Raw genomic sequence first — 26,005 nt, 5'->3', positions numbered from 1 at the left:
GCAAATTGAACATTTAGCAAATGGGGTCTTTGTCTACCAATCTGCCTACACTAAGAAAAATTTAAAACGATTTTACATGAATAAAGCACAACCATTGATTACTCCAATGGTTGTTCGATCACTTGAAGTGGAAAAGGATCAATTTCGACCTCCAAAAGAAGATGAAGAACTTCTTAGTCTTGAAGTACCATATCTCAGTGCTATTGGTGCGCTTATATACCTTGCTAATGCAACCAGGCCTGATATAACATTTTCTGTTAATTTACTAGCAAGGTATAGTTCATCCCCAACGCGAAGTCATTGGAACGGTATCAAACATATTTTGCGATACCTAAAAGGTACCATTGATATGGGTTTGTTTTATACTAACAAAGATTGTGCAGACCTTATTGGTTATGCAGATGCAAGTAATTATCAAACCCACATAAAACTCGATCTCAGACAGGTTATCTATTTACACAAGGAGGAACTGTTATATCATGGCGATCTACAAAGTAGTCTATTGTTGCCACTTCTTCAAATCATGATGAAATAATAACAATTCATGAAGCAAGTAGAGAATGTATGTGGTTGAAATCGATGATACAGTTCATTAAAGAAAGACGCGGCCTGGAAAATGATGTCAAAGTACCCACAATTATATTCGAAGACAATGTCGCGTACATAGCTCAATTGAAAGGTGAGTTCATAAAAAGAGACAAAACGAAATATATTTCACCAAAATTATTCTTCACACATGATCTCTAGAAGAATGGTGATATTGATGTACAACAAGTTCGTTCATTTGATAATCTTGCAGATTTATTCAGAAAGGCATTATTAACATCAACTTTTGAGAAGCTAAGATATAAGGTTGGAATCGTCTCTAAAATATCAAATGAAGTTTTCATCGGGGGGGGGGGGTAAAATAAGCGTTGCACTCTTTTTTCCTTAACCAAGGTTTTGTCCCACTGAATTTTTTCTGGTAAGATTTTTAATGAGGCAACACTCAAGGCATATTACCAGATGTGTGTACTCTTTTTCCTTCATTATAATTTTTTCCACTGGATTTTTCCTAGTAAAGTTTTAACGAGGCACAACATATGGGTGTTCAGGATAACTATATACATTGTTTCTTGTAAAGTTTTTAATGAGACACATTACACATGGACACACAAAGGGCAGTGTTAAAATATTAAGTGGGTAGATGTCCATAAAATTAGGGACCCATCACTAATTTATGTTGTGAAATATATCCTTATAAAAGGGGTAAAGTACTTCAATGAAAAATACACTGGATAAACATATTACATTACTCCTCTGCCTATTTCTTCTACTGTCACTTTTCCTCTTTCTTTCTTTCTTTAGTTTTAATATTTTGTTTTATAACAGAAATATCTATTTATATCTATATATTAATAAAAGGAGAGGACAAAGCCGCCATATTTATTCAAGTGACAGCCTATGAATATGCCATGTGGCATTTTAAGACTAATAATTAGTTAGATTAGTCATTAGTTATTATTTAATATTTAAAAATTAATCGTCAAAAAGTTAATTAAATAAAATAAACTTTAAAACTGTAAAAAAAAAAAAAAAACGTGCAAATTATACCTTTGTCTTATTTCACAATTATATATCCAATATTAATGTAACCGCCTTTTACTTTTGAATTCATAGGATAAAGGCACCCATTTACCCATAAATCATTATTAGAATTTAAAATTATTATTTTAAATTAAAATGAAATGCCAAGTAAAAAATTTCACCAAATAGCCACGAACTATGAAACCCTATTAGATGTGAAAGTTGGGAATTTTTAATTTATTTTAATGTCAATTAAATTTGTATTTTTTTAAAAAATAAAAAACTGAGCAATTCCAAATAGTTGCAATCATATTTCCAACAAATTTGGCTAGGCGATAACGTCATCCATAATACTAAATATGATGGGTTATCATAATTCCCAAAAATTCGTCTGTACACATGAAATTTATATCTATACATTATTAATACAAATAGAGTGAAAAAGACAAAAGCAGTAAAGGGAAAAAAATGTATATAACACAACAACGATGGACAAAAATATAACACAACAATGATGGACAAAAAAATGAAAAACATATAAATAAAGAACTTCAGTATAAGAGCATAAATATTTAATGTTGAGGAGATAAATATTTTTGAATTATCAAAAAGAATCAAATATAACACAATAACGATGGACAAAAAAATAACTTCAGTATAAAAGTATAAATATTTAATAAAAAAAAAAACTTAAATAGATCATGTAATTGGAATCTTACTAAATAACGACAAAAATAAAAATAATTAAACAATGAAAAAAGTTCACGAAACGCATTTAAAATACAAAATTTAATTTAATATTTCAAGTGGATATTTCAATTTTAAAGGTAAAACTCAAACTTTTATATGAAAGAGAATTATTTTATCACAATTTATTAATGACATTATTAACTATAAACGAAATACAAATGAATTTTTTTTGATAAAAATATCATTGTAGAAAAGGAGTTGAATAAATAGGAGAATGATAATGTATAAAGACATCATGCAATACATAGTCATGTAATTTAATTCTTAACGGATAATATCGAGATCCGTGAATACTGTAAAATGAAAGAATTTCAAGCAATTTAATAAAAAATTAAAAATTAATTAAATTTTCATATAGGAAATTTTATAAATTAATTTACACTAAATCTTGAATTCTATATTGAAAAAAAAAATGGAAGAAAATAGTATTTTATCACACATAATAGAAAAAATAATTTTTAAAAATATCTGTGGATGTTTAATAAAAAATATATCTCTTGTTTAATAATTTAATAGATCCAAAATTTTATCCAATCTCATTACGGTTTAAAATTTGAATTTGAAACTACTTTATCATTAGCACTATCCTTAATCATAGCACATCAATTCCTACTGAACTATGCTTCTTAGAGGAAGTACAAAACATAAAGCCTTTCTTTGTGGTCTTCTCTTCTCAGTGGTAAATTTACAATTTTTCCATCTATTCATTCTTTTAACTTTTACTATTGTGTCATTACTTTCTTGGTAGGCTAGCAGATTTTTGTAGGCACCATTGTTTTGGAGATTCATTATTAATTGCTTTCATGTTGTTTTTTTAATTTTTACTTCCCTCTTTAGTTTTCTTTGAACCGTGAATTGAATTCACAGATTGAATATATTAAAATTCAAGCTTTGCATTATTTGTTGGAAGTTTTTCTTCTTTTTATGCTTATAAGCGTTGGACAAATTGCTTCTACGAGTTATGTGTTAACATAATATTGTATCTTAAACCAATTAAAAACTTGAAACATTTGTTTCTTCGAATTTTTATGAAAAATCTTTCACTTCTCCTGCAATGTTATGATTTTGAAAAAAACAACATCATATGGGAAAGACAATAACAGGGCATCTGCCAGACTAAACCAAAGATTGCAGCTAGACAGCCACCACTGCATTCCTATACTTTACGGCCTTTATTGACTACAGCCGATCGACGGAAGGCGTTTTTGTTTCAATTACCTTCCTCGCGGACATCAAAACTCCGACATTCATCCCATAAGGTAATAACACTTCATTGAGATGCAAAATGATTTATACATGTCGAATGCAATCACACATGCTGTAATAACAACGGATTAGGGTGAACATGATAAATGTATTTGTATATTACCTTAACAAAAATCATTTGCTTACATCATGATTGGCTAAATTGCCCAACAAATTGGTCTAACTTCAATGTTGAGACTAAGCTTGGTGTTATTCACAACGGTCATTTGAAAAAAAGGGAATCACTTATGAATAGATGCAGGATGATGTAGGTGATAGTCTATATGCTGTAGAATTTGTTTTAAATCCCCAAACCCCAATCACTCTCTTTAAAGCAGAAGGAAGCTGAAATATGGCTATATTGGTAAAAGAAACTCCACAAAGAACAACCGTGTTGTATTTTGATATATAAAGCTTTGTTGTTATATTTTCATGATACGATCTTGCTATCTATGTTGTATTTTGTGGAAAGTTACGGTTTATTTAATTGAAAGTTACATACTTTCTTTGTTTATTAATGTTCGCCAGTTGCATTATTTGATTAAATGTCTGATATTAAAATGAAAATAATAATTAAAACACCATGGAAGCGAGGAATGAGGATAGTGAGGGGTTAGACATATGTGAAAATATTTATATATTTTAAGGATTGTTTTTTTTTTTTTTGAAAAAAAAGAAAAGAAAAGGAAAGCAAATAATATTAAAAAACAATTACTGAAACACTGGACAATTGAAGAATTGAGAACAGTAGAATAAATCTTTTGTAAGAAAAAGTATAAATATTTCACGAATAAAAAGGATGCATAGCTCCATTATAAAGAAAAAAAAAATCAAGTGACAAATTCATTAAAAAGCATATTCGTAATGTAAAATGATTATTAAATATTTTGATATTTGATAAAGAAAAAATAGCATAGACGTTATTAATTGAATTTATAATTTGTTTCCTTTAATTTTATAAAGATGTCACTAATTAGGTGTATTATATTGAAAAATATATGATATTTGATATTTTATTAAAATACATACTTATTTACTCAACAAGCGAGATCATAATTCGACATGATTAATATTCTTTAATCTGATCTGCGCAACATGCGGCTACTTATACTAGTTAGGGTAAAAAGAACAGTTCGAAAACTTCACAACTTCTATTCCAGGTAGTTTTCAACTCCTACAAAATAATAGTAACTAGTTAATGTCTAATCTCACTCCATATTTTAAGATAGGCATAATACATAAATGCTCTTTAACTTGACTTTAACAGACATCTATACCCGGTGTGCACAAGTATAAACTTGTATAAAATTAAATAAGTAGACATACATGTCCTACATGGCATAATACACGTAAGACGTCACATAGGACACAACATTATAATATATGACAAATATGTCTAGTTGTTCAATTTTATAAAGTTTAAATAACTACTTGTACACACTCAAAGTTAGAGGGCATACAAATCAATTGAGGCCAAGTTAAAAAGACATTTATGTATTATGCGTTTAAGATATAACCTCAAACTTGAAATAGAACAACATTGACATGATGTACAGAAGGAAAAAAAGTTAATTCTGATATTTACTGGCTAACACCACGATTCCAGGTCTACTTTTAGCAAACAATTTCATGGAGATTACTGGAAACTTCCAACCTCAATTGAAACGCACGAAAAATATCATGACCTCAGATAGGTGATTAATAACAATATCACATGCAACATGTCACCAACCATGGTGCTAAAACCTAAATCAACAAATTATGCACATAAACCTAGTGCTGATGAAGATATCTATATGTATGTGACAACTGCAAAACAAAAATAAAACATCACACGAACAACAAGCTACTGGGTTTTAAATACATTGCCGGAGATTGTAAACATGCACACTCGTGATAGCACTAATTCCCGGTGAAGCAACTAAGTATTGTGTCAGTCCACCAAAACAGTAAAGTCGAGCCAATTCGCACAACTATTAGAACACTTGTACATCGTTGCTTCACTTCCAAGGAAGAACAGTTCATCATCTGCTTTCAGTAAGGAGCCTTAAAGCAGTTTGAACTCATCTTAGTTCCTCTGTGTTGAATTTATTCCATGCTTCCTGTTGTCAAATTTCAGAATCTAATTTAAAACAGCATCACTGATGGTTCCTGGGCATATTACACCATATGACAGATGACAGTACTTACTCCACAATAGAAAACACAATACCAAACTGAGACATAGACTAACAATTGGCACATTCCAAATGTAGTACTAGATGTTGTGAAACATGAGTGTATATGCTACAAACATAGACTGCTCATTCACTTCTTTCCTTCTTTTTTTGGCTGGATTCAGTTGGTACAAAACAATAAGTTGTCGCAGCTACTTTCAAAGACATATGGAAGTAATGTTAACCAAAGGAAAAGATGTATTTACTTTTCAAGAGAGATGAAAGCATTGTAGAAGTGATCAGTGATACTTCTCTTTTTATTTGTCCCCCTAATCATATAAAGGAGAAATTTTTGGGTGTACAACAAAATTCGAACCCTTCCAATCAAAGATTTCAGCTGAATTAATTATATGGATTCCATAGTCCCTCCATAAGGATGATGCGGACAATGACATATACAGGCATTAGATTCACTTACTGTAAAATTCATAAAAACAAACAAGCCAAAATTATTCATTTTTTGATAACACTACATGGCAAGGGAAAGGGTACATGTTAAGTTTGAACTGCCAAACAAACTAAGCATTTGTCTTGACTTATTTAGATGGACTCCCTAGGAGGTGTCATTTAAATTTTAAAGAGGAATAGATTTTATGAGTGGAACTGCTCCTCAACCTTTCTGAAAAGTCAATCTGCTTCTCTTTCTTCGATGAACTCCTTGATATCTATTTCTGTCCAAATTGAGCAGCTAACACTTATCTCTACTCTCCTCCCCTCCTCCCTGCCTCCACATTTCTCAGGAGAAAATAAAACCTTACCCTTAAAACCCTTCTTCCCTTGTTTGATGTTTTCTGTTGAAGTCAATTGCTATTACTCTATTTCATATGGAAGTTTCTGTAAATATGGGTTGATTTGTTGTTCAAATCCAGCTTTGACTTCTCTTCATCATTCAAATTCATTTTGTTTGTCAAACAGCAATTTTAAATTTTACATTTGAGTTCGCCAGAAACAAAATATTCTCTTCAATGCAAAGTGCAAACAAAAAAAATATCTTGAGCTACAATATCTAAATCTGACCACTAATTATAAAATTGAAATCTCCTATTGATATCCTTATTTCTCAACTATTTCAGTCCCCCCTTTATAAACAATGCCAAAAGGGCACACATTATATGCAGTAAACCAAAGTATAATAATTACACATCCAAAATATCATAGTAACACATTGGGAAAGAATTATATTTTGCATTAGCAGCAACATTTTATTGGGTTGTAATTAGAAGCATCATTTATGATATGGATCCCTAGATGAACCCATATAAATTATCAAATTTATACAACTTGAACTTATGACGCATTGTTCGTGCACCTAGTATATTAAGTGATTTTCTTTCCCAATATCAAATTTTAATCGTATCAAACCTTAACCTAACAATTGAATATGAACTTTTAACAGGACCACACCTAAATCAACAAATTCTTTTTTTCCATAAAAAAAGTGAAGTCTCTGAACATTGGGTTGGTTGTGATCAAGTATTTTTCTTTCGGATAAAAGAAAAATGGTTCACTCCAAGGCCAACATATTTTTAGAGCCCTTATTATGCTCCTACATAATTTACTCCATTAAGGGGCTATATGTTGGATCAATAATAAAGATAATCCCTCCATAAGATTTTACATAAATAATATAATGTTTGGTTGGACGCATAAAAAAATAATTAATGCAGTGTTTAGTTGGACTAATAGGGAAAAGCAATCCCGCATAACTAATGTAGTGCTTGATTTGTAGTATTAAACATGATACCAACATACGTTATGAGGGAATTCATGCATTATTTTATGCGTGATAGAATACAGAATAACAATATGTATCATCAATACATTGTTGTACAAAGATCATCTTAAGACAAAACGCTATTAAAGTAGCGAATCTTTGCATAACATTTTATGTATTATTATTCCCGCTTAACCACCGCTACTTTATTATTTACACCACACACAAATAGCTAATACGCGAACCAGATGACAAACATATAAATGTCAAAAATGAGGATTAGAAATATGAACTTCATCAATTGGTAAACATATATACATACCTTGAGAAGATCAAAAACCTTCTCAGCAATATACTTCTGCCGAACTGTGGCCCCTTTTTGTTGAACTTTGTCTGGGTGGACACATAAAGTGGCCTTGTGATAAATTTTTTTGACAGATGTAGAAGTGATCAAATCAGTCAATGAAACTGGCTGCCAACCGCATTCAGGCCACAATACCTTCATAGCATTCAATAGTCGCAAAGGATTACTTCAAGACACTTGATACAATATCTTTAACATTGCAAAAACTATGGTCATAACTATGTAAACCTTGCAAACGCCCATAACTACTGCGATATTATAAGCTATCAATAGAAGAGACGTATATGAAATATAATCGTCTTCTCATGTTTCCAGTGCAGCTTTGGGCATGAAGTTCCATACAATACTGGATTTAAACTGAAAAGCATCGATTTCTTAAAGCAACAGTTCAGAAATTACAGATTCAACCAGACCGATGGCATCAGGGATAAAAGATAGGTCAACTAATGGATGCTCAAATGACACACAAGCTAGAGCAAACATAAAACTGGCAATAAGGTCAAAAGACGACGCACAAAATTCTATAGCAGTGCTAGTGCCAGGGAACTACTTCCATCCACACTTGTGATGAGCAAATCAAGAGCAATTTTACCCAGCTTAATTCCACTTTACGCAACATGAATCCAAGTGTGGCTTATGGATTGAAGCAAAGTAAATTGAGGAGGTATCTAAACTGGCTTGATAGAAAAGAGTAAACTCAGATCTCATTATGTCTTGAAAGTTTTCTAACAGGTCTAAAATGTCTTCGAGATTAGCTAGTTACATACATGTTGTAGTGACGACAGCAACGCCCGGAGGTTGCCTTCCTTTCCAGTAGCCCAACGTTTTATATCATAGTTCAGTGTGTCAGCAAGCCTCTGCAGTAAGCAGTTTGTTCAAAATCAAAGGGAACAATATATACAGAATGTTCGAGCAGGCTTAATGCGTGGTTTTATTATTAGATTAAAAAATAAAGAAAACTAGAGACAGGGAGATGAGAGAAAGCCAAAAGAAAACTGAGGGAGGGCAATATCCACGCCCAATCATCTTCCTTACTTTTGCTTTCTTCCCAAGAAGAATTCATGCAACCTGTGAAAATCAGTTATTGGCAGCTCTAAGCAATCAGCAGAAACTTACATGCTTCTCTTCCTGCTCATTCTGAGACTGAAGATCACGCCGAGTCTTCTCAGCCAAAGCCTTAGCCTGATCACATAAAGAAAAAGAATCAGATACGGTAAAAAATAATCAATGCAACTTCACCTCAAAAAAACACCTCGGAATAGCATTTCCAATCTTTTCTATATTCACCCCCTCTGGAAGCATTCTGAGATGCAAAATAACAACTAGACTAGAAGTCAAATTTGTCGTCACCTAAACTTTAGGATTTGGGATATGCATAGAAGTATGGTTACAGACTTACTGGTGCTTAGATGCAGCTAAGATTTATGTTCAACTCCAAAAACATAGAGCTGTTAAAATGTAGCAACAAAAATTGAGAAGACTGAAGCAATTAATTACACTCCACTTGATTTTCTCTAATGGAGCTCGTCTCTTTACTTGTCTATTTCAATTTTTAAATGGTTTTCTATTTTCCTCCAACTCAAAATGCAGATACTGGACTTCTTTCCACAAAGCAAAATGGACTTCCTTGAACCTTTGGTGGATTCTAAAGCCTAAGCCCAATAAGATATATAAGCGTACACGATTGTCAGGGGATGTGGATCAAATTGGCTGAAGAAACCTTTTTTAACCAAAAAAACAGCCGACACTAAGTCCAGAAGGAGGGCACATCTACTCCAAATCAACAACTTTCCAATCTGTAGCCCCCACATATAAAAACTCTCTTCGCGTATTATCATTCATCTCCCTAGATCTTCTTTCTCAGGAAGGTTTCACGATTCTTTGGATTCAAAATAAAATACTCCTCATACAGAATTCCTTTGTTCTTTTTCTCTTAATCTTTAACCCTTTTCTTTTCTGTTAGCTTCTTTTCACTGAGTTTTGGCTTAGGTACCTTCAAGGATGAGCAAGCCATGAGAGAAGTGATTGATGAGATGGATGGACAAACAGACAACAACAATGGAACAGGTTTGTACTTTTTCTTCTCTCTTGTCATCTTCTTCTCCATTGGTCATCCTTCCATTTTCAACTCACGGCCAGTCGAGGATCTTTTATTGTGTTTCATTTATTGCACTATATTATTATTGTTGTAGCTACCTTCTAGTATACTTTACATTGTTTTCTTGTGATGTGCTATAGTTTCTTCTTTATATCTGGAATAGCTGCATTTGAGCCGAGGGTCTTTCGGAAAGAGCCTCTCTACCTCCACGAGGTAGTGATAAGATTTGCGTACATTCTACCCTCCCCAAACCTCACTTGTGGGATCTCACTGGGTCTGTTGTTGTTGTTGGTCAGTCAAGGATCCTCCAGATAATGACGCAATTTTATACGAAACCCGTTCAAGCACTAGTGTAATGTGGATGGACAACGCTTCAAGAGAGGAAACAAATGATCCCAGTAACATAGCAAACAACTCAAACATATCAAAGGGAACCTTACTCCTTCCTTGAACACTACATCTTTTTTTAACTTTTCGTTTCTTTCACTTCTCAACCTCAAAAATGAATTCCAACTTTTAGTTAAAGCCCATTTCTATACTCTATATTAGACTACAATGAGAAGGGTCAAGGCCGAATGTACAGTTTACGGTACGGGTTCGGCACAACCAAGTAACTTTGGCCCAAACCTTGAATTTATTTTGAAAAATCTATTTGCTATAAATAAAGACAGTATATTAAATTTTAAATAGCAAGGAGAGAGAGATGATAGTAGTAATTTGTCTCTCAACTTCAATGTATCATCTTTCTACAGAGAATAAAGGCAATTTATAAGCATTACATTTAGTAGGAGTGCAAATGCTACAGTGGTAGCATTTATTGTAAGTTCTAAAGTGAATAGAAGAGTGATTTGGAACCGTGGTAATGACCCACACATGGGCATCCATGTTATTTACAACACTCTATCATCTCTCTCTCCTTGCTATTTAAAATTTAATATACTGTCTTTATTTTACAACACGTTATTAGCACGACGTCTCTTATAAGGTATGTTTCGATGATATAACTGTTTCTATTTTCAGATTCTAACTCAAGTATACATTTGAATATTTTCAATTTTGATGTTCTCTAAATAATTTAAGGTGGCAATATATTTTATTAATTAATGGAAATAAATTTTCTTATTTAAGAATACTACATATGCTATTCTTAATATTCAGTGGTTAAGTTTTTATTATTTTAATCTAGTTTAACTATTTTTATGATATTTTTTATTGGAGCTGTGGCACTTGATATTTCTGGTAAAAATTACCTATCATGGGTACTCGATACTGAAATTCACCTAGACGCTAAAGGTCTGGGTACCACTATTACTAAGGATAATGCAACATCGAGCCAGGACAAAGCAAAGACTATGATTTTACTTCGTCATCATTTGAATGAAGGATTAAAGACTAAATATTTGACAGTGAAAAATCCGCTTGAATTATGAATTGGTTTGAAGGAAAGGTATGGCCACCTTAAGGCAACGGTATTGCCAAGGGCTCGTTATGAATGGATACACTTACGATTACAGACTTTAAAACTGTATGTGAATATAACTTTGTTGTATATAAAATAACTTCCCAATTAAAATTATGTGGAGAAAATATAAAAGATGAGGATATGTTGAAAAGACTCTTACTACTTTTCATGCCTCAAATCTAGTGTTACAGCAGCAATATCGTGAAAGAGGATTCAAAGAGTATTCTAATTTAATCTCATGCCTTCTTGTAGCTGAGCAACATAATACTTGAAAAATCATGAAACCCGTCCCAACCGAAGCAAATGTGGTAGAAGCACATGGCTAGTCTGAAAGAAGACAAAATAAAAATCAGGGCCATAATAATAATCGTCGTCGTAGTGGTCACTATGAAAGGAAGAAAAATATCGGTTCTCAAAGCAATCCTTTAAGAAGCAACTGTTATCGTTGTGGCATGGAAAGCCATTGGAAGAATGAATGTCAGATGCCTGAGCATTTTGTCAGGTTTCATCAAAATTCCTTCAAAAGAAAGGCAAATAAAGGTGGTGCCTCTTCTTCTAATGTGGGTGGAGTCACATTTGACCTTTGAAAATAATGTTGAGGCAAGACCTTTGCAATTATACAATGATAATTTTGAAGTGAATTTGGCTTTGAAGAATGATGATTTTGATAACCTCAATGACATTACTCATTTGGAGGTTGAACATTTTTTTAAGGATCATAACTGATGGTTGATTTTATTTTATGATGTATAATGTATTGTTGTTTTATGTGTTTTTCATTATCATTTTTTAACGTTACTTTTATTTTAAAAATAATTTAAAAAATGGTGACTTAAGTTTTCTTGCAATGTTACTAGTTTTCTTCTCTTATGATGTACTTTTATTTTATGAAGATTAATAAAATTCCTCAATTTTCAATTGGATCCAAGATGAGTAATAGAGATATGTGCCTTCTGGATAGTGCTATAACTCACACTATACTAAGATAAAAGAAATATTTCTCTCATTTCGTTATGAAAAGGGTTCATGTTAACACAATATCTGATAGTACAAAAATAATTGAGGGCTCTGAAAAAGCAGCCTTATTATTATCTTGGGGAACAATATTGGCCATTAATAATGCATTGTATTGTAGTAAGTCTCAAAGAAACTTATTAAGTTTCAAGGTTATTCATCAAAACGGCTATCATATTGAGATTGCTAATAAAGAAAAGGTTTGATACCTTTTTATTACTACAATAAAAGCGGGAAAAAGATTTGTGTTATCTGCACTTTCTTCTAGGTTGTACCACAAGTATTGATGTGGTTAAATCACATATCATGGTAAAATAAAAGGTTTATTGATCATAATAATTTTATCATTTTGCATGACCAATTGGGTCATCCCAGTTATAATATGATGCGCAAAATTATTGAAAATTCACATAAGCACACTTTGAAGAATCAGAAAATTCTTCAATCTAAAGAATTCTCTAGTGCTGCTTGTTTCAAAATGAAACTGATTGTTAAACCATCAGCAACTAAGGTTGGGATTGAATCCCCTACATTTCTAAAACGTATACAGAGTGATATATGTTGACCAATTAACCTTTCATGTGGACCATTTAAATATTATATGGTCGTGATGGACATGTGTGTTTATTATAAACTCACAACATGGCCTTTGCCAGATTGTTGGCTCAAATTACAAGGTTGAGAGCACAATTTTCAGATTAATAAAGACAATTCGTCTTGATAATGGTGGTGAATTTACATTTCAGTCCTTTAATGATTACTGTATGTCCATTGCAATAGCAGTTGAACATCCGGCTGCTCGTGTTCATACTCAAAATGATCTAGCGGAATCATTGATTAAACGCCTTCAGTTGATAGCTAGACCATTTATAATGAGGATAAAACTTCCTCTTGCACTATGGGGGCATGTTATTTTGCATGCAACAACACTTGTGCGCACAAGGCCAACCAGTTATCATGAATTCTCCCCATTACAGTTGGCTTTTGGGAGGAGCCAAATATTTCTCATCTTAAAATTTTTGGATGTGTAGTATATGGCCCAATTGCTCCACCACAGTGCACAACGATGGGTCCTTCTTAGGTTGGGGATATATGTTGGGTATGAATCTCCTTCTATTGTAAAATATTTGAAACCTATGGCTGAGATTTATTTACGACAAATTTTGTTGATTGTCATTTTGATGAATTCGAATACCCAACATTAAGGGAGAAACATAAACAGTTGGAAGAGGAGATAAATTCGAATGCATTATCACTATCTCACATAGATCCTCGAACAAATCAATGTGAACAAAATGTTCAAAAGATTATTTATTTGTAAAATATTGCAAATCAATTGCCAGATGCATTTACTAACCTCTCAAGGGTTACTAAATCTCATGTTCCGACTGCAAATGCTCTAGTTTGAGTTGATGTCCCGATAGAACAAACTGTTAATGCAAACGAGTCTAGGCCAAGTCTGAAACTTGGTAGACCAATTGGTTCTAAGGATAAAAATCCTCGAAAAAAAAGGAGAAAATGATCATAATATGAAAGTGATTGCTCAAGAAGAGCCCCGAGACATAACAAATAATAAGACCACAAAAAAGGTCCAAATACCTAAAAATAATGAGAATGAAGAGATCTCAATAAGTTATGTCTCGATGGGAAAAGGTGGAATCGAAATGATATTATGATCGATAATATTTTTACTTATAATGTTTCTATTGAAATAATACAACAAGATGAGGATCTTGAACTAAAATCTAGATAGAGAAATGATTGGCCAAAATGTAAGGACACAATTCAAGCAGAGTTGACTTCACTTGAAAAACATAAAAGTTTTTGGATTGATAATTCAAACACCTGAAGGTGTCAATCCAGTGGTGTACAAAAGGGTTTTTTTGCGAAAACGAAATGAAAAAGGTGAATCATAAGATATAAAGCACGACTTGTGGCCCAAGGATTTTCACAAAGGCCTGACACTGACTATATGAAAACATATTCTCCTATGGTGGATACAATTACCTTCAGGTATCTAATGAATTTGACAGTTCATGAAAAGCTCGAAATGCATCTAATGGACTGGTCACAACCTATTTATATGGCTCATTAGACCACGATATTTTTATGAAAATCCCTGAAGGATTCAAAAGTGCCTGAGGCATACAATGAATCCTGAGAAACTTGTTCAATAAAGCATCAGAAATTCTTATGCGGATTGAAACAATCAGGGTGAATATTTGCTAAAAGAAGGATTCAAAAATGATACAATTTGCCCCATGTCTTTATGAAAAGGCCTACATCTAAATTTGTCATAATAGTTGTATAAGTTGATGAATTGAATATCATTGAAACTCCTAAAGAGCTTTTAAAGATAGTAAAATGTATGAAAAGGAATTTGAAATGAAAGACCTCGGAAAAGACAATTTTGTCTTGGTCTACAAATTAAATATTTTGCAAATGAGATATTTGTGCATCAGTCAACATATGTTGAAAATATTTTAAAGAAATTTTACATGGATAAAGCACATCCATTGAGTACCCCAATGGTTGTGATATCTCTTAATATTAATAAATATCCATTTCGACCTCATGAAAATAATGAAGAGTTTGTTGGTGTTGAAATACCATATCTTAGTGCAATTGGTGCATTAATGTATCTTGCCAACAATTCTAGACCAAATATAGTTTTCTTTGTAAGCTTGTTAGCAAGATTTAGTTCTTCTCCAACATGAAGGCACTTGAATTGAATTAAGCATATATTCAGATACCTCTGAGGGACCATTGATATGGGACTTTTTTACTCGAATGAATTCAAGTCACAACTGATTGGTTATGCAGATGCAAGATATTTGTCTAATTCTCATAAAGGTCGATCACAGACATACTATTTATTTACATGTGGCGGTACAACTATATCATGGCGTTCAACAAAATAAACTATAATTGCAACTTCTTCAAATCATGCAGAAATAATAGTCATTCATGAAGCAAGTCGAGAATACATTTGGTTAAGATTAATAACTCAACACATTCAAGAACATGTAGCCTTTCTTTGAAAAGAGGTGTTCCAATAATATTGTATGAAGATATGTTGCATGCATAGCTCAACTAAGGGGAGACATTAAAGGAGACAGAACAATTCATATTTCACCAAGATTCTTTTTTACTCATAATTTTCAAAAAAGGTGAAATAGATGATCAATAAGTTCGTTCAAGTGATAATTTAGCAGATATGTTTACCAAGGCACTACTAACTTCAACATTTGAGAAACTGAGATACAAAATTGGAATGCGTCGTCTTCGAGATATTAAGTGATGTTATCATCAAGGGCAATAAATATACGCTGCACTCTTTTTTTCTTAACCAAGGTTTTTATCCCAATGGATTTTTCGTGGTAAGATATTTAATGAGGCAACAAACAATGCGTATTATGAATAACTATGTACATTTTTCTTTTTCTAAATTTTTTTTGTACATAGACATCCAAGAGGGAGTGTCGTAAATAAAGTAGATGCCCATGTGAGGGTCATTACCACTGTTCCAAATCACTCTTCTATTGACTTCAAAACTTACAATAAATGCTACCACGGTAGCATTTGCACTCCTCCTAAATGTAATGCTTATAAATTGCCTTTTTTCTCTGCAGAAAGATGATACATGGAAGTTGAAAGAAAAGTTACTACTACCATCTCTCTCTCCTTGCTATTTAAAATTTAATATACTGTCTTTATTATAAAACACTATTTAATATGTACAAATTATAAATTTAGAACCCAACAACTCCAAAGGGCTATTAGAACCTAAGCCAATAAACTTCAAATCATAACTCTGCTTCTAGAAAAGGTAATATAAAGGTTGCACAAAAAATAGAGGAAGCCAATCTCGAGAATGTAACCTATTAAAACAAAAGACCTTGCTTGCATTGTTTTGGAATGTTTACTTGTAAACTACAATTGAAATTAGAACATCTCTCGATTTGCCAACCGACTCTAAGAAAAAGCTTAAGTATTTTCTTTTCTGCACTACAAGTCCCAAAGAAGGATACAGCCAATGGCATCAAGTTGTCAATGTGTTGTAGTACTTGACAAAACTTGTTTCCTACCTCCCTCCATTGGTCATCCTTCTATTTTCAACACACCGCCAATTGAGAACTCTCCAGAACTGTAAAGATCTAATACAAATCTGGTTCCAGCAATGGTGTAATGTCAGATGGACACCGTTTCAATGAGAGGGAACTATGGATCCATGTAGTACAACGAAGAATTCAAGCATATCAAAGTAAGACTAGAACAAAGGGAAACAATCTCGAGAATTTACCTCATCAAACAAGAGACTTGCTTGCATCGTTTTAGAATGATTACTTGTAAACTACACATTGAACTTAGAACATCTCTCAATTTGCCAACCAACTCAAAAAATGATTAATTTTTGTCTTTATTGCACTCCAAGTCCCAAAGGAGGATCCTACCATTAGGCATCAAGTAATCAACGTGTTGTAGTACTTGACAAAAGCTTCTTCCTCTCTCCATCTAAAGTCTGATCAAATGCATTAAAGAGCAAACTAAGGGGAATGATAGTTAAGGAGATACCATCACAGGCCAAACTCACTGCCCAGGAGTTCTTCACCCAGCCTATTCTAGTGCATCTAGTACATCATTAAAGCTTCTCCGTTTAATTAGAATCGCAAGCAAAGACCAACTCATATACAGATTTTCTTTTCTCAATGTAGCTGAATTCCTCAAATAGCCACACATAAAAAACAACTTAAAACCCATTCACTTTCAGCAGAATCAAGGATGATTTAATGCATCTAAAAATAGGAAGGTTATTGCAAGTTATGCAAATATGCTAGCACAATGCTCATCCAATAATAAGAAGGTTATTACAAGTAATGCGGATAAGGTAGCACCGTACTCGGTTAAAGGGATAGTTATAAGAAAGATTACCATGCGCTCTTGGGTCTTCAAATGCTGTTTCAACCTAGCATTTCTTCTTTCTTCACTTTCATCCTCAACTTCCTGAAATGCCTCAGAGAAAGGAGCAGAGTCTGCATGTACACAACGGCAAATAAATAACAACAGGAAATGATATAATATATTAGAATTAAGACAAATGTGAAATGCTGGCATTAATAAATTCTAATGGATTAATTCCTCAAAAAAAAATTGGTATCTTCTTTTACAGAGATGAAGTCACCTCCAAAAAACATTAAGTCATCGACAAAGTTTTTTACAGGCGACACATTCTTTTTACTCAATGATGACTTCTTTTCTTCTGGCCTTCCCTTCTTATGGAAACCTGCAGACATATGGTCCTGAAAGAAGAAGGGTATAGGGAGAAACATGGCATGGGAACCAAAAAGGTTAGTTCATCAGATCAGTACACAAAAAATATTGGAATCCAACAGTCTTAATTCAATACCTCAGCTGCAGATTTTGGCTTTGTCGCCTTGTTCGGTTTGTTGATTGTCACTCTCACATTTTTGGACTTCTCTTGTGCTCTGTCCACAGGCTTCTTTACAGAGGAGTCCTTTTTAGGAAGATGTGGTCGTTCAGTTGTATCATTCCTAACCTTAAAATTGGCAAAATCTTCAAGTTCGTCAATTGAAGATGTTACAGAATTAATTCCAGGATGATGTTCCGACGATTCTGAAAATGGCCAAGAAGAAGCATTTGCCTCACTGGTGGATGATTCAAAAACCAAAAATGGATCATCAGGTGAAGAGAAGCTCGATTTAGAAGAATTCAATTGCTGAGGACTTCTCGGGTCTGGTTTTTTGCTATACAAACAGAAATATATAGAGTTATAAACTATGCTTCTGAGGATGAATAGAGTGATAAAAAAACAAGAACGTGCATTTCAGTAGGACAACTACTTTTTCCACTAAACAAAGATATGCATGGATATCAAATAGCAAGACACATTAGGCATGACAGAGCTAGTGCCTAAAAGGAGCTACATTATGTGGCAAATTTAGTTGACTCCATTGGTTTTGCAAGGTTTCCTTTACTGTAGATTTGAGCTACACATTAATACAGCTTTGTGCATAAATTTGAAATGTTTATTTGGCAATGTTAGTTATATCATAAGATGGTCACATCCTAACTTGAGCCACTTGGGTATTAAGAAGGAAAACTTTATTCTTTGTCTCAACATGGATGGTATCTCCTGAAGTAGCTCCAAGATCAAGATGCTAGTGAACTACTAAAGAAATTATAATTTGATGGACACGTGGTACTCAATCAAACACTTGAAAAACACTTGCTGAGAAAAAGATACTCCCTCCGTTTCAATGTGTTTGTCTTACTTTCCTCTTCCGTCCATTTTAAAAAGAATGTCTCTTTCCTTTTTTTGGCAACTCCTTAATTTCAACGGATCACATGGCATGTTTAAAACCACAAAGATTAAATGATATTTTAGTATATTCAACATATTTTTAGTGTAAGCCCATTAGATTTAAAAGTCTTTTTAATTTTCTTAAACTCCGTGACAAGTCAAAACAGATAAACAAATTGAAACTGAGGGAGTAGTAAAAACGAGATTTATGTAATATACTTTAATAAAAACTTTGAACCTCTCTCTGTACCACCTCTGTGTTTTCTCACATCTCAACTTTCAGTTTGCAAGGCCAAATACATCTTCAATGTTATAGTGAGCTCTCAGCTCATAGCAGAAATCCATATGATGTTTCTAGCCTAGGATTCAGTTAATAATTGCTTTAAATAATGAAGCAAAGGAACTTTTTGCTTTCAGTTTCAGGTCACAGTTCACAAAACTAACAATATACCAACATAACAAATCGTGGATCAACTGGACAGTTCTGACTTGTGAGGCTAAAACATAAACAGACGGCAAAGAAAATTAAAAAATGAAATACATGTCGTAAGCAATTGAACTAAATACGCATACCTATAACTTGGGGAGCTAAAATCACCAAATCCAGGAATCAAATCATCACTTTCTGACCTCTTTCCAGCAGGATCTTTCTTCAAACCATCCGATTTCAATCCCAAATTCCCAAATAAATCATCAATCGAGTCACTCCTCTTTGGTTCCGTACCAAACAAATCAAAATCATCATTCGCATTCGTACTAGCATAGTTAATTTTATTAGTCGAACCTGAACCTGATTCAATATCCACATTATTCTGCTGCTGCTTTGAATTTGCAAAAACACCGCCAAAAACATCATTATCATCATAGTTTTGTGAAGTATTAGACCTGAAAATTCCATCGAGATCATTCGCAAATGGATCCCCGGAGCTGTACCCGGAGTTTTTACCCGAATTAAACCCGAGATTAGAGGGAAAGCCATTGCTGGAATTGGTTTTAGCCTTCAAATTAGCCATGGGCGTTGACTTGCCTCCCTGAACTTTGACGCCATACCTCTCAACCAAAACGCCAAATTCATCCATAATTTTTTCAGAAAAATTACAAGAAAGAAATAACAGCAATTCGATCTCTGAATATCAATATCTAATCTAACGAAAATAAAGAGAGGAAACGCAATATGTGTATATTACAATACAAAAAAGGAAGGTGCAGAGTAGTGAGCTGAAAATTGATGATGATGAACAAGAAAGGCTTCTTCTCTTCTCAAAATAATAGAGCGTCGGTTGGTGGGTTACGTACGTACGTGTATGATATGTCAAATTGTTGGCATTTGAGATGGTCCTTCCCAAAAATAATTACGCGCTATTTACTAATTGATAAAATAAAGGGATTTTTTTCCATAGATATCAGAGTTTTTTGTTTATCAAATATAGCATTTTGTCAAAATGTATATAAAATCACGCTTTGAATCTCACTAATAATTTTATGTATAAATGTTACATCAATTTTTTATGAAATATGTACATAAATTAGATTTTAAAATATATATATTATATGTATGTTGTGATTCTGAAAATATATATAAAATCTGTATAAATTTTGATAAATCGAGTTAGACATATTGAGCCAAATGAGAAAAACGAGTGGGAAAATAGGAGTAGGGTGAGAGGGATGTGTTAGGTAAAGAGTGACTTGTCATTTTGTTTGATATACAATTAGATAGTTGATTCTGAATATATGAACATAAAATAGTTGTTGGTTGTTTGCATTTCTCCTCTCCTCGATTGTGTTCTTAATAAGGTTAAGTAATATTGGTGCCATAAAAGGCTGTTGTGGGTGGGTAATAAAGCACCCCTCAATTCTTTTTTTTATTACGAGAGAAATCTGTGGCCGTTTTTATTTGGGTGCGAACAATGTAAAATCACACTAGGCAAGCCTGCTCCTGCGACGAGCTCGACAAACCCCTTGCTTTTCGCTGGTAAGAAATTTCAAACTTGAGACCTCCAACATAAAAGTCTCAAGCCCAAACAACTAGGCCATTCCAAAGGATCCCTCAAATTTTAATTAGAGATATCAAATTTGAGCCATAAAAATGAAGTCGTCTTTAGTAAGGAGTATTTTCTCTCCTCTTTTTCTCAATACACAGTAAAACAGGTTAAAGATAAGTGAAGACAAAACCGATTGTTATGACTTACCAAGCGAGATAGGGACCATATCCATTTTCAAATTGAAACTTCTTAATATCATTCGAAACTACGCAGTATTTGTATTTGTTTAAATCGTGTGCACTTTTTTTTTCTTAATGAAGAAACTGACAGCAGGATAACTAGAAAGACAACATATTTCTCCTCTTTCCCATAAATCTCAGCATCAGTTATCCTCCGTCATTTTTGTGCACATGCGTGTAGACTATCAGTAGAACAAAAGCGATTATAGAACTGGGAGATGGCCAAAGAAAACTCAGGATATTTCACATTCAAGGAGGGGCTTGAAAGATAAAATTCTTAGATCAGTAGTAACAGAAAAGAAATGTAGCTTTCAGTTAAATGACAGCTTCTAGTAACATGAGTTTCTCCACCAACGATTCAGGAGACATTTTATGCAATACAAAATTTGTCTTCGATAGTCATTAAAAAGTAGTACAAAAGAAAAAAGGGTTGTCCAGAAAGGTAGCCTCCATTCAGTAGCAAGATTAAGAAGATGAGATTCAACTGCAGGTACAGAGAACAAGTTAGATGTTTAGTGACTTCACATATTAAGATAATCCAGTTGTGTATAACAAATTGTTTCTCATAACAAACATGAATGAGAGAAATGCAATTTTCCTTCACCATTAGGAAGCCAAGGAGTCCGGACCACATGGCTTGAGGAATCTTACTTTAGATACCAAGTTTCACCATGAGATATGATGCAACATTAAACTTTAATAGAGCCTTTAGATTAGATGGTTTGGTTTAACTTATAAATGAGAAAAATAGATAAAATTCCTGTTCAACATAATCCAGATAGTTTAAGAGGTTTTTTTCATCATCGCTTTTATTGCTACACTTCAAGCTGGAAGTAGAGAAAATTATCCAAGGATTCTTTAAGCCCGCTTCAATGGGATAATATCATGACTGCCTTAAGTGGGGTAATTCATCACACTGCTCTCAGCATAACTCCTAGTTTTAAGCAACATATGATCATAACATTCCACTATACTGACAGATGGTGCAGCTGAACCAAAGTTTGATATTGATATGCGATTAACAGTCGATGAGTGATACTAAGAATACTTAAGAGTAGTACCCCAACACGTCAGGTTTAATTATATTCAGAAGAATATCTAAAACCAATCAGAAAGCAATCATCTCAGAGGAAACTTTTTTCTTTCGAGACTGGCCATCAATGTGAAGGAATTCTTTCCTCGAGGATGACTTCGTGCTGACCTAAGCTCAAAGAGGTGAGAACTCTCAATCGAATGTGATATAAGCCCATTAAAAGAGACCAAAGGGTGAACACAAACCCAGTTGGTTCACAGTTAGGTCCAGCTGCTATGTTGCTCGGACTCTCCAAAAATGCTCTCGCAACCGTGTCATATCCTGAAAAAATGTACTACTTTTGGAGGATCCGACACACACTCAACAACATTTTGGAAGAGTCCAGCCAACGTAGTCCAGCAGCACCTGACTCATGTTTTTCACTCTGTGCTCTAGCCAATTCAAACATGGTCAAGTTTTTTAGAATAGAAGCACCCAAAGGATAACCCATGTACATCAAAGCTTTAATTATGCAAGAGACAACCAAATAAAGTAGAATTAGCTCCCCACTTTCTGAACAATAACTAAACACCCCTTAATCCTATCTCTTTACAGTCAGTTACTTTTTGATGTCCCTTTTGCTTCACTTTTTGCCTTTTCAACAAGCTAAAGCACCAAGGTGGCGCATTACAAAGATTTAGGTTAAGGCCACAAAGAGTTCAAGAGGTCAACAAAGACACCCACATCATCTACATGGTCCTGGTTTCCCCAAAATAATTGTCGTCATGCAGTTAAATATTTTTCTTCACTGCTTCCCCATCAAAACATCTCCTGCTTCTTTATAATCTGTGTACAATGGTATCATTTCCCGTATTTTGCTTCTCTCCTTCCATATTTGCTATGGGATGTACAATGGTACCATCTCCCATGTCTTCTTTGCTTCTTTTTCCATTAGCACATCAATTTTTCATGACTGTTCCGGACAAGCTAGAAACATATTCCACATATCTTCTCCCATTCAAACAAGTAGCATCTAATTCTAAGAATCCATCCCATGTTCTTAGGGTTGTCAAGAGTTAGGAAGGCCTCGTGTACCATCGTCCCACCCGACAAAAGCAATTTTTGGTGGAATTTTTTCCTCCAAAATTCTTTCAGAAATGTTTCCACATGGACATTCCCCTTGGACAAACTAAAATAGTAGAATTACAGGAGATATTGCTGGCCTCATCTCCTTTCTTCTTTAATTCATCTCTTTTTTTTATAGCACAGAGGTAATTGAATCTGTATCATAACTTGGAAATTGCTCATCACTTCAAACTCCGAGTCATTTGCTCATTTAAGTCTCCGGCTGAATCTTACGTTTCCACAGATTCTTCCAGACTCAACCAGATCTTCTGGATTCTGTACAGCTCACAATCAAGCCGTTGCAACTCACCTTTTAGCCTGTCTCTTGTTCTGTCTATTAACCTGAAAATTTCACTAGGCTCTGCATCCTATTCCACCCAGTTGCAGTTCTTAGCATGAGTTCATAAGTTTTTCCCTCTACATTACACCTAAAACTTTCCTTGGCTACATCTGAGATTGTTGGTTCACCTGTGTATTCACATATATTATAGTTCGAGGGCACACATCCTTTCTTTGACCACTAGTCACTCCTGTATTACAAAATTAAATTCTCTGGCTCACTTCACAAGAAGTATCTCACTTTTTCTCATCTATTAACAATAGGGAATGCAAACATAAACAAGCTTTCCACACTCAACAACAGAACTTTTCAAATTAACAGCTTGTTATACATAGTCATCAAACCCTAAAAGCTAAATTTCAATTCATTAGGCGTCATTAGTTTCTTAAACATTTCATCCCTCTCCCGTTCCATAAGGTTATAGTACCTACAGGTCATAAGGTTATGATATTGATGTGTCTAGAGCATGATAACAGGAGAAAAATCTCAACCTCATAATATTCGTTCTTAGAAAATTAAGAAAACAGAGTAACAAGTCCATGATTAAAGTGAGCCTGAAGCCATGCTTGATTCTTTTTTTAATTACATTACACTCTCTGTAATGATCTATCACTTTTTTTCTGTAACCTTCACCCAGGCTCCCAGCACTTTGCTGGTACTAATCAATGTACCTTATCCAAGGGGAATTAGTAAAGTGTTTTAGCTTTTCATCACTATACAGTTACACAAATGGATTTGTCACTGTCAACTGACTGAGAAAAAGCAAACACGAGAAGAGTACATCATCATAATATAAAGATGAATCAACATACAGATCTACAGTAACAATTCAATTTAGGGTTAATCTACAACTGGACAGGACTTACTTCTTATGCCTCTGCGCAAATCGAGAGTTCTTTGCATCCTCCTCTGCAAAAAATCAACAATCACCCGAAAAAAAAGAAAAAAAAATCAGATTCAATTATCAAAGTATAGACATTGAGGCAATATAAACAGGTCGAAAAGAGATAAACTGAGAAACGAACCAGTGAAGCCGAGGGACATCTTGGTGATGATAGCGCCGGTGACGGCAAAACCCACCAGGAACGGCCAGTTGCGGCTCCATTCCCGGCGGAAAAAGATCGGCCACGGATCGAATTTTCTCATTTCCAAAATTAGGCTTCTGTGTTATCTCTACTTTTGGTTGAATTTCCCTCGATAGTGTTTGTACAACGGGGACAATATTATATTGGCAGATGACACAGAGAAAGTTACATAGCTTGTTTGGATTGATTTTATTTTGAAGTAGTTTATAAGTTGAAAATTGACGGTTAAAATAAAATAGGTGTAGGTCAACTTTTTTTTTGATTTATAAGTTGTTTTTAATTTATAAACTGCTTAAAATAATTTCATTTAAATAAACTCAACTATTTATTAGGGTTTATTTTAAGCACAAAATAACTTTTTATTGATCAGCTAAATACTCAAAAAAATTGAAAACAACTTATAAACAGCCTATAAATCAATCCAAACGCCTCATACTAATAAGGGGATGTTTAGGAAAAGGTAAAAAGGAAAAATAACTAGTAGGAGTAGAATGTTTGTTTCCGAAAAGGATTAATTTGTCTTTATACTCTAAAAGTAAATAAATTGTATTTTAATACATCACTTTGATATCAGATTTGTCTCTCATCCGTTGAATTTCATGTCCCTACCTAAAAAAATTAATTTAATTTCTACATGATTAGTATTATCGTCGTCCAATTTATGTAAAGATATTTGACGAAAGGATAAAAAAAAAATTAAAATTTGTGGTCTAAAATAAGTAAATCATAGATATTGTGTAGTTATAAATAATATCATTAAAGGTAAAATAGAAAATTTAAAGTTAAATTATTACTAAATATAGAAATGACTCATTTTTTTAGACTATATATAATCCAAATCTCCAAAAACAATAAATTAAGATCGAGAAAATATTATGTACTTTTAGAGATAGTTTGATATGTAGGATAAGAATAATAATCTCAGAATAAAATTTAAAATTAATTTATTTTCATTTTAATTTGGTATTAGCTAACCTCAAAATCATTTTAATCCCTATTTATATTAAAATAATAAAAATAATAAAATGTAATAACCTTATCAAATATCCCAACCCATAAAATATACTTGGTTATCCCATTTTTTCTCTCAATAGTTGTTGTTAAAAAATCAAATCGAAATCGATAATTCAAATTACAAAAAAAAAGTTATTGATTTAAAAGTTTTGGTAACTATTTTGATTTTTCTTATATTGGGCTATTGGCTTTTAACAGTTTGAGGATTTTTCTTAATGGTTAACCGATAATTCGATGGTAAATTAATAAATTATATTTGTATCATTCGGTATATAAAGTCCTTAATTTACAGTCTAGTTTCATACTTCTATTTCTCACTATCTCAAACTCGAAGTTATTCTACAAGGTGCTACTATTTGCTTTTGAACAATATTTAATTTATCAACTCAGGTGTATGATTCATTTGATTTGACATCTTATTTTTAAGTGATTGAATTTTTTGTGTAAATGTTAA

At 33.2% G+C, this 26,005-nt stretch overlaps 2 protein-coding genes across 2 annotated transcripts; both read right to left on the bottom strand.

Moving 5' to 3' along the window:
- Positions 1-5,112: 5,112 nt before the first annotated feature.
- Positions 5,113-20,204, bottom strand: LOC129898670 (uncharacterized). Its single transcript, XM_055973300.1, has 8 exons — positions 19,325-20,204; positions 17,837-18,194; positions 17,612-17,729; positions 17,362-17,462; positions 8,972-9,037; positions 8,623-8,712; positions 7,814-7,990; positions 5,113-5,663 (listed from the first exon to the last, which is right to left on the bottom strand). The coding sequence occupies exons 1-8, from the start codon at positions 19,828-19,830 to the stop codon at positions 5,625-5,627; spliced, it is 1,455 nt and encodes a 484-aa protein (XP_055829275.1). The 5' UTR covers positions 19,831-20,204; the 3' UTR covers positions 5,113-5,624.
- Positions 20,205-24,314: 4,110 nt separating this feature from the next.
- Positions 24,315-24,679, bottom strand: LOC129901301 (ATP synthase small subunit 6, mitochondrial-like). The gene is made up of 2 exons (XM_055976447.1): positions 24,478-24,679; positions 24,315-24,361 (listed from the first exon to the last, which is right to left on the bottom strand). Exons 1-2 carry the CDS (start codon positions 24,596-24,598, stop codon positions 24,315-24,317), a joined length of 168 nt encoding a protein of 55 aa, XP_055832422.1. The 5' UTR covers positions 24,599-24,679.
- Positions 24,680-26,005: the final 1,326 nt, after the last annotated feature.

The sequence above is a fragment of the Solanum dulcamara genome, chromosome 8 (assembly GCF_947179165.1).
Source record: "Solanum dulcamara chromosome 8, daSolDulc1.2, whole genome shotgun sequence".
Taxonomy (NCBI): domain Eukaryota; kingdom Viridiplantae; phylum Streptophyta; class Magnoliopsida; order Solanales; family Solanaceae; genus Solanum; species Solanum dulcamara.
Note: the sequence above shows the minus strand (reverse complement) of the source record. Positions and strands in the feature narration are given on the sequence as shown.

What these genes read in the sequence shown, in the direction of transcription:
- LOC129898670 (XM_055973300.1), bottom strand. Translation starts at nt 19,830, where the DNA reads ATGGATGAATTTGGCGTTTTGGTTGAGAGGTATGGCGTCAAAGTTCAG. An exon ending in TGACTTAATGTTTTTTGGAG is followed by an intron (nt 17,463 to 17,611) that starts GTGACTTCATCT and finishes GTGTACATGCAG; the next exon opens with ACTCTGCTCCTTTCTCTGAG. An exon ending in TGCTGTCGTCACTACAACAT is followed by an intron (nt 7,991 to 8,622) that starts GTATGTAACTAG and finishes AATGCTATGAAG; the next exon opens with GTATTGTGGCCTGAATGCGG.
- LOC129901301 (XM_055976447.1), bottom strand. Translation starts at nt 24,598, where the DNA reads ATGAGAAAATTCGATCCGTGGCCGATCTTTTTCCGCCGGGAATGGAGC. An exon ending in GATGTCCCTCGGCTTCACTG is followed by an intron (nt 24,362 to 24,477) that starts GTTCGTTTCTCA and finishes GATTTTTTGCAG; the next exon opens with AGGAGGATGCAAAGAACTCT.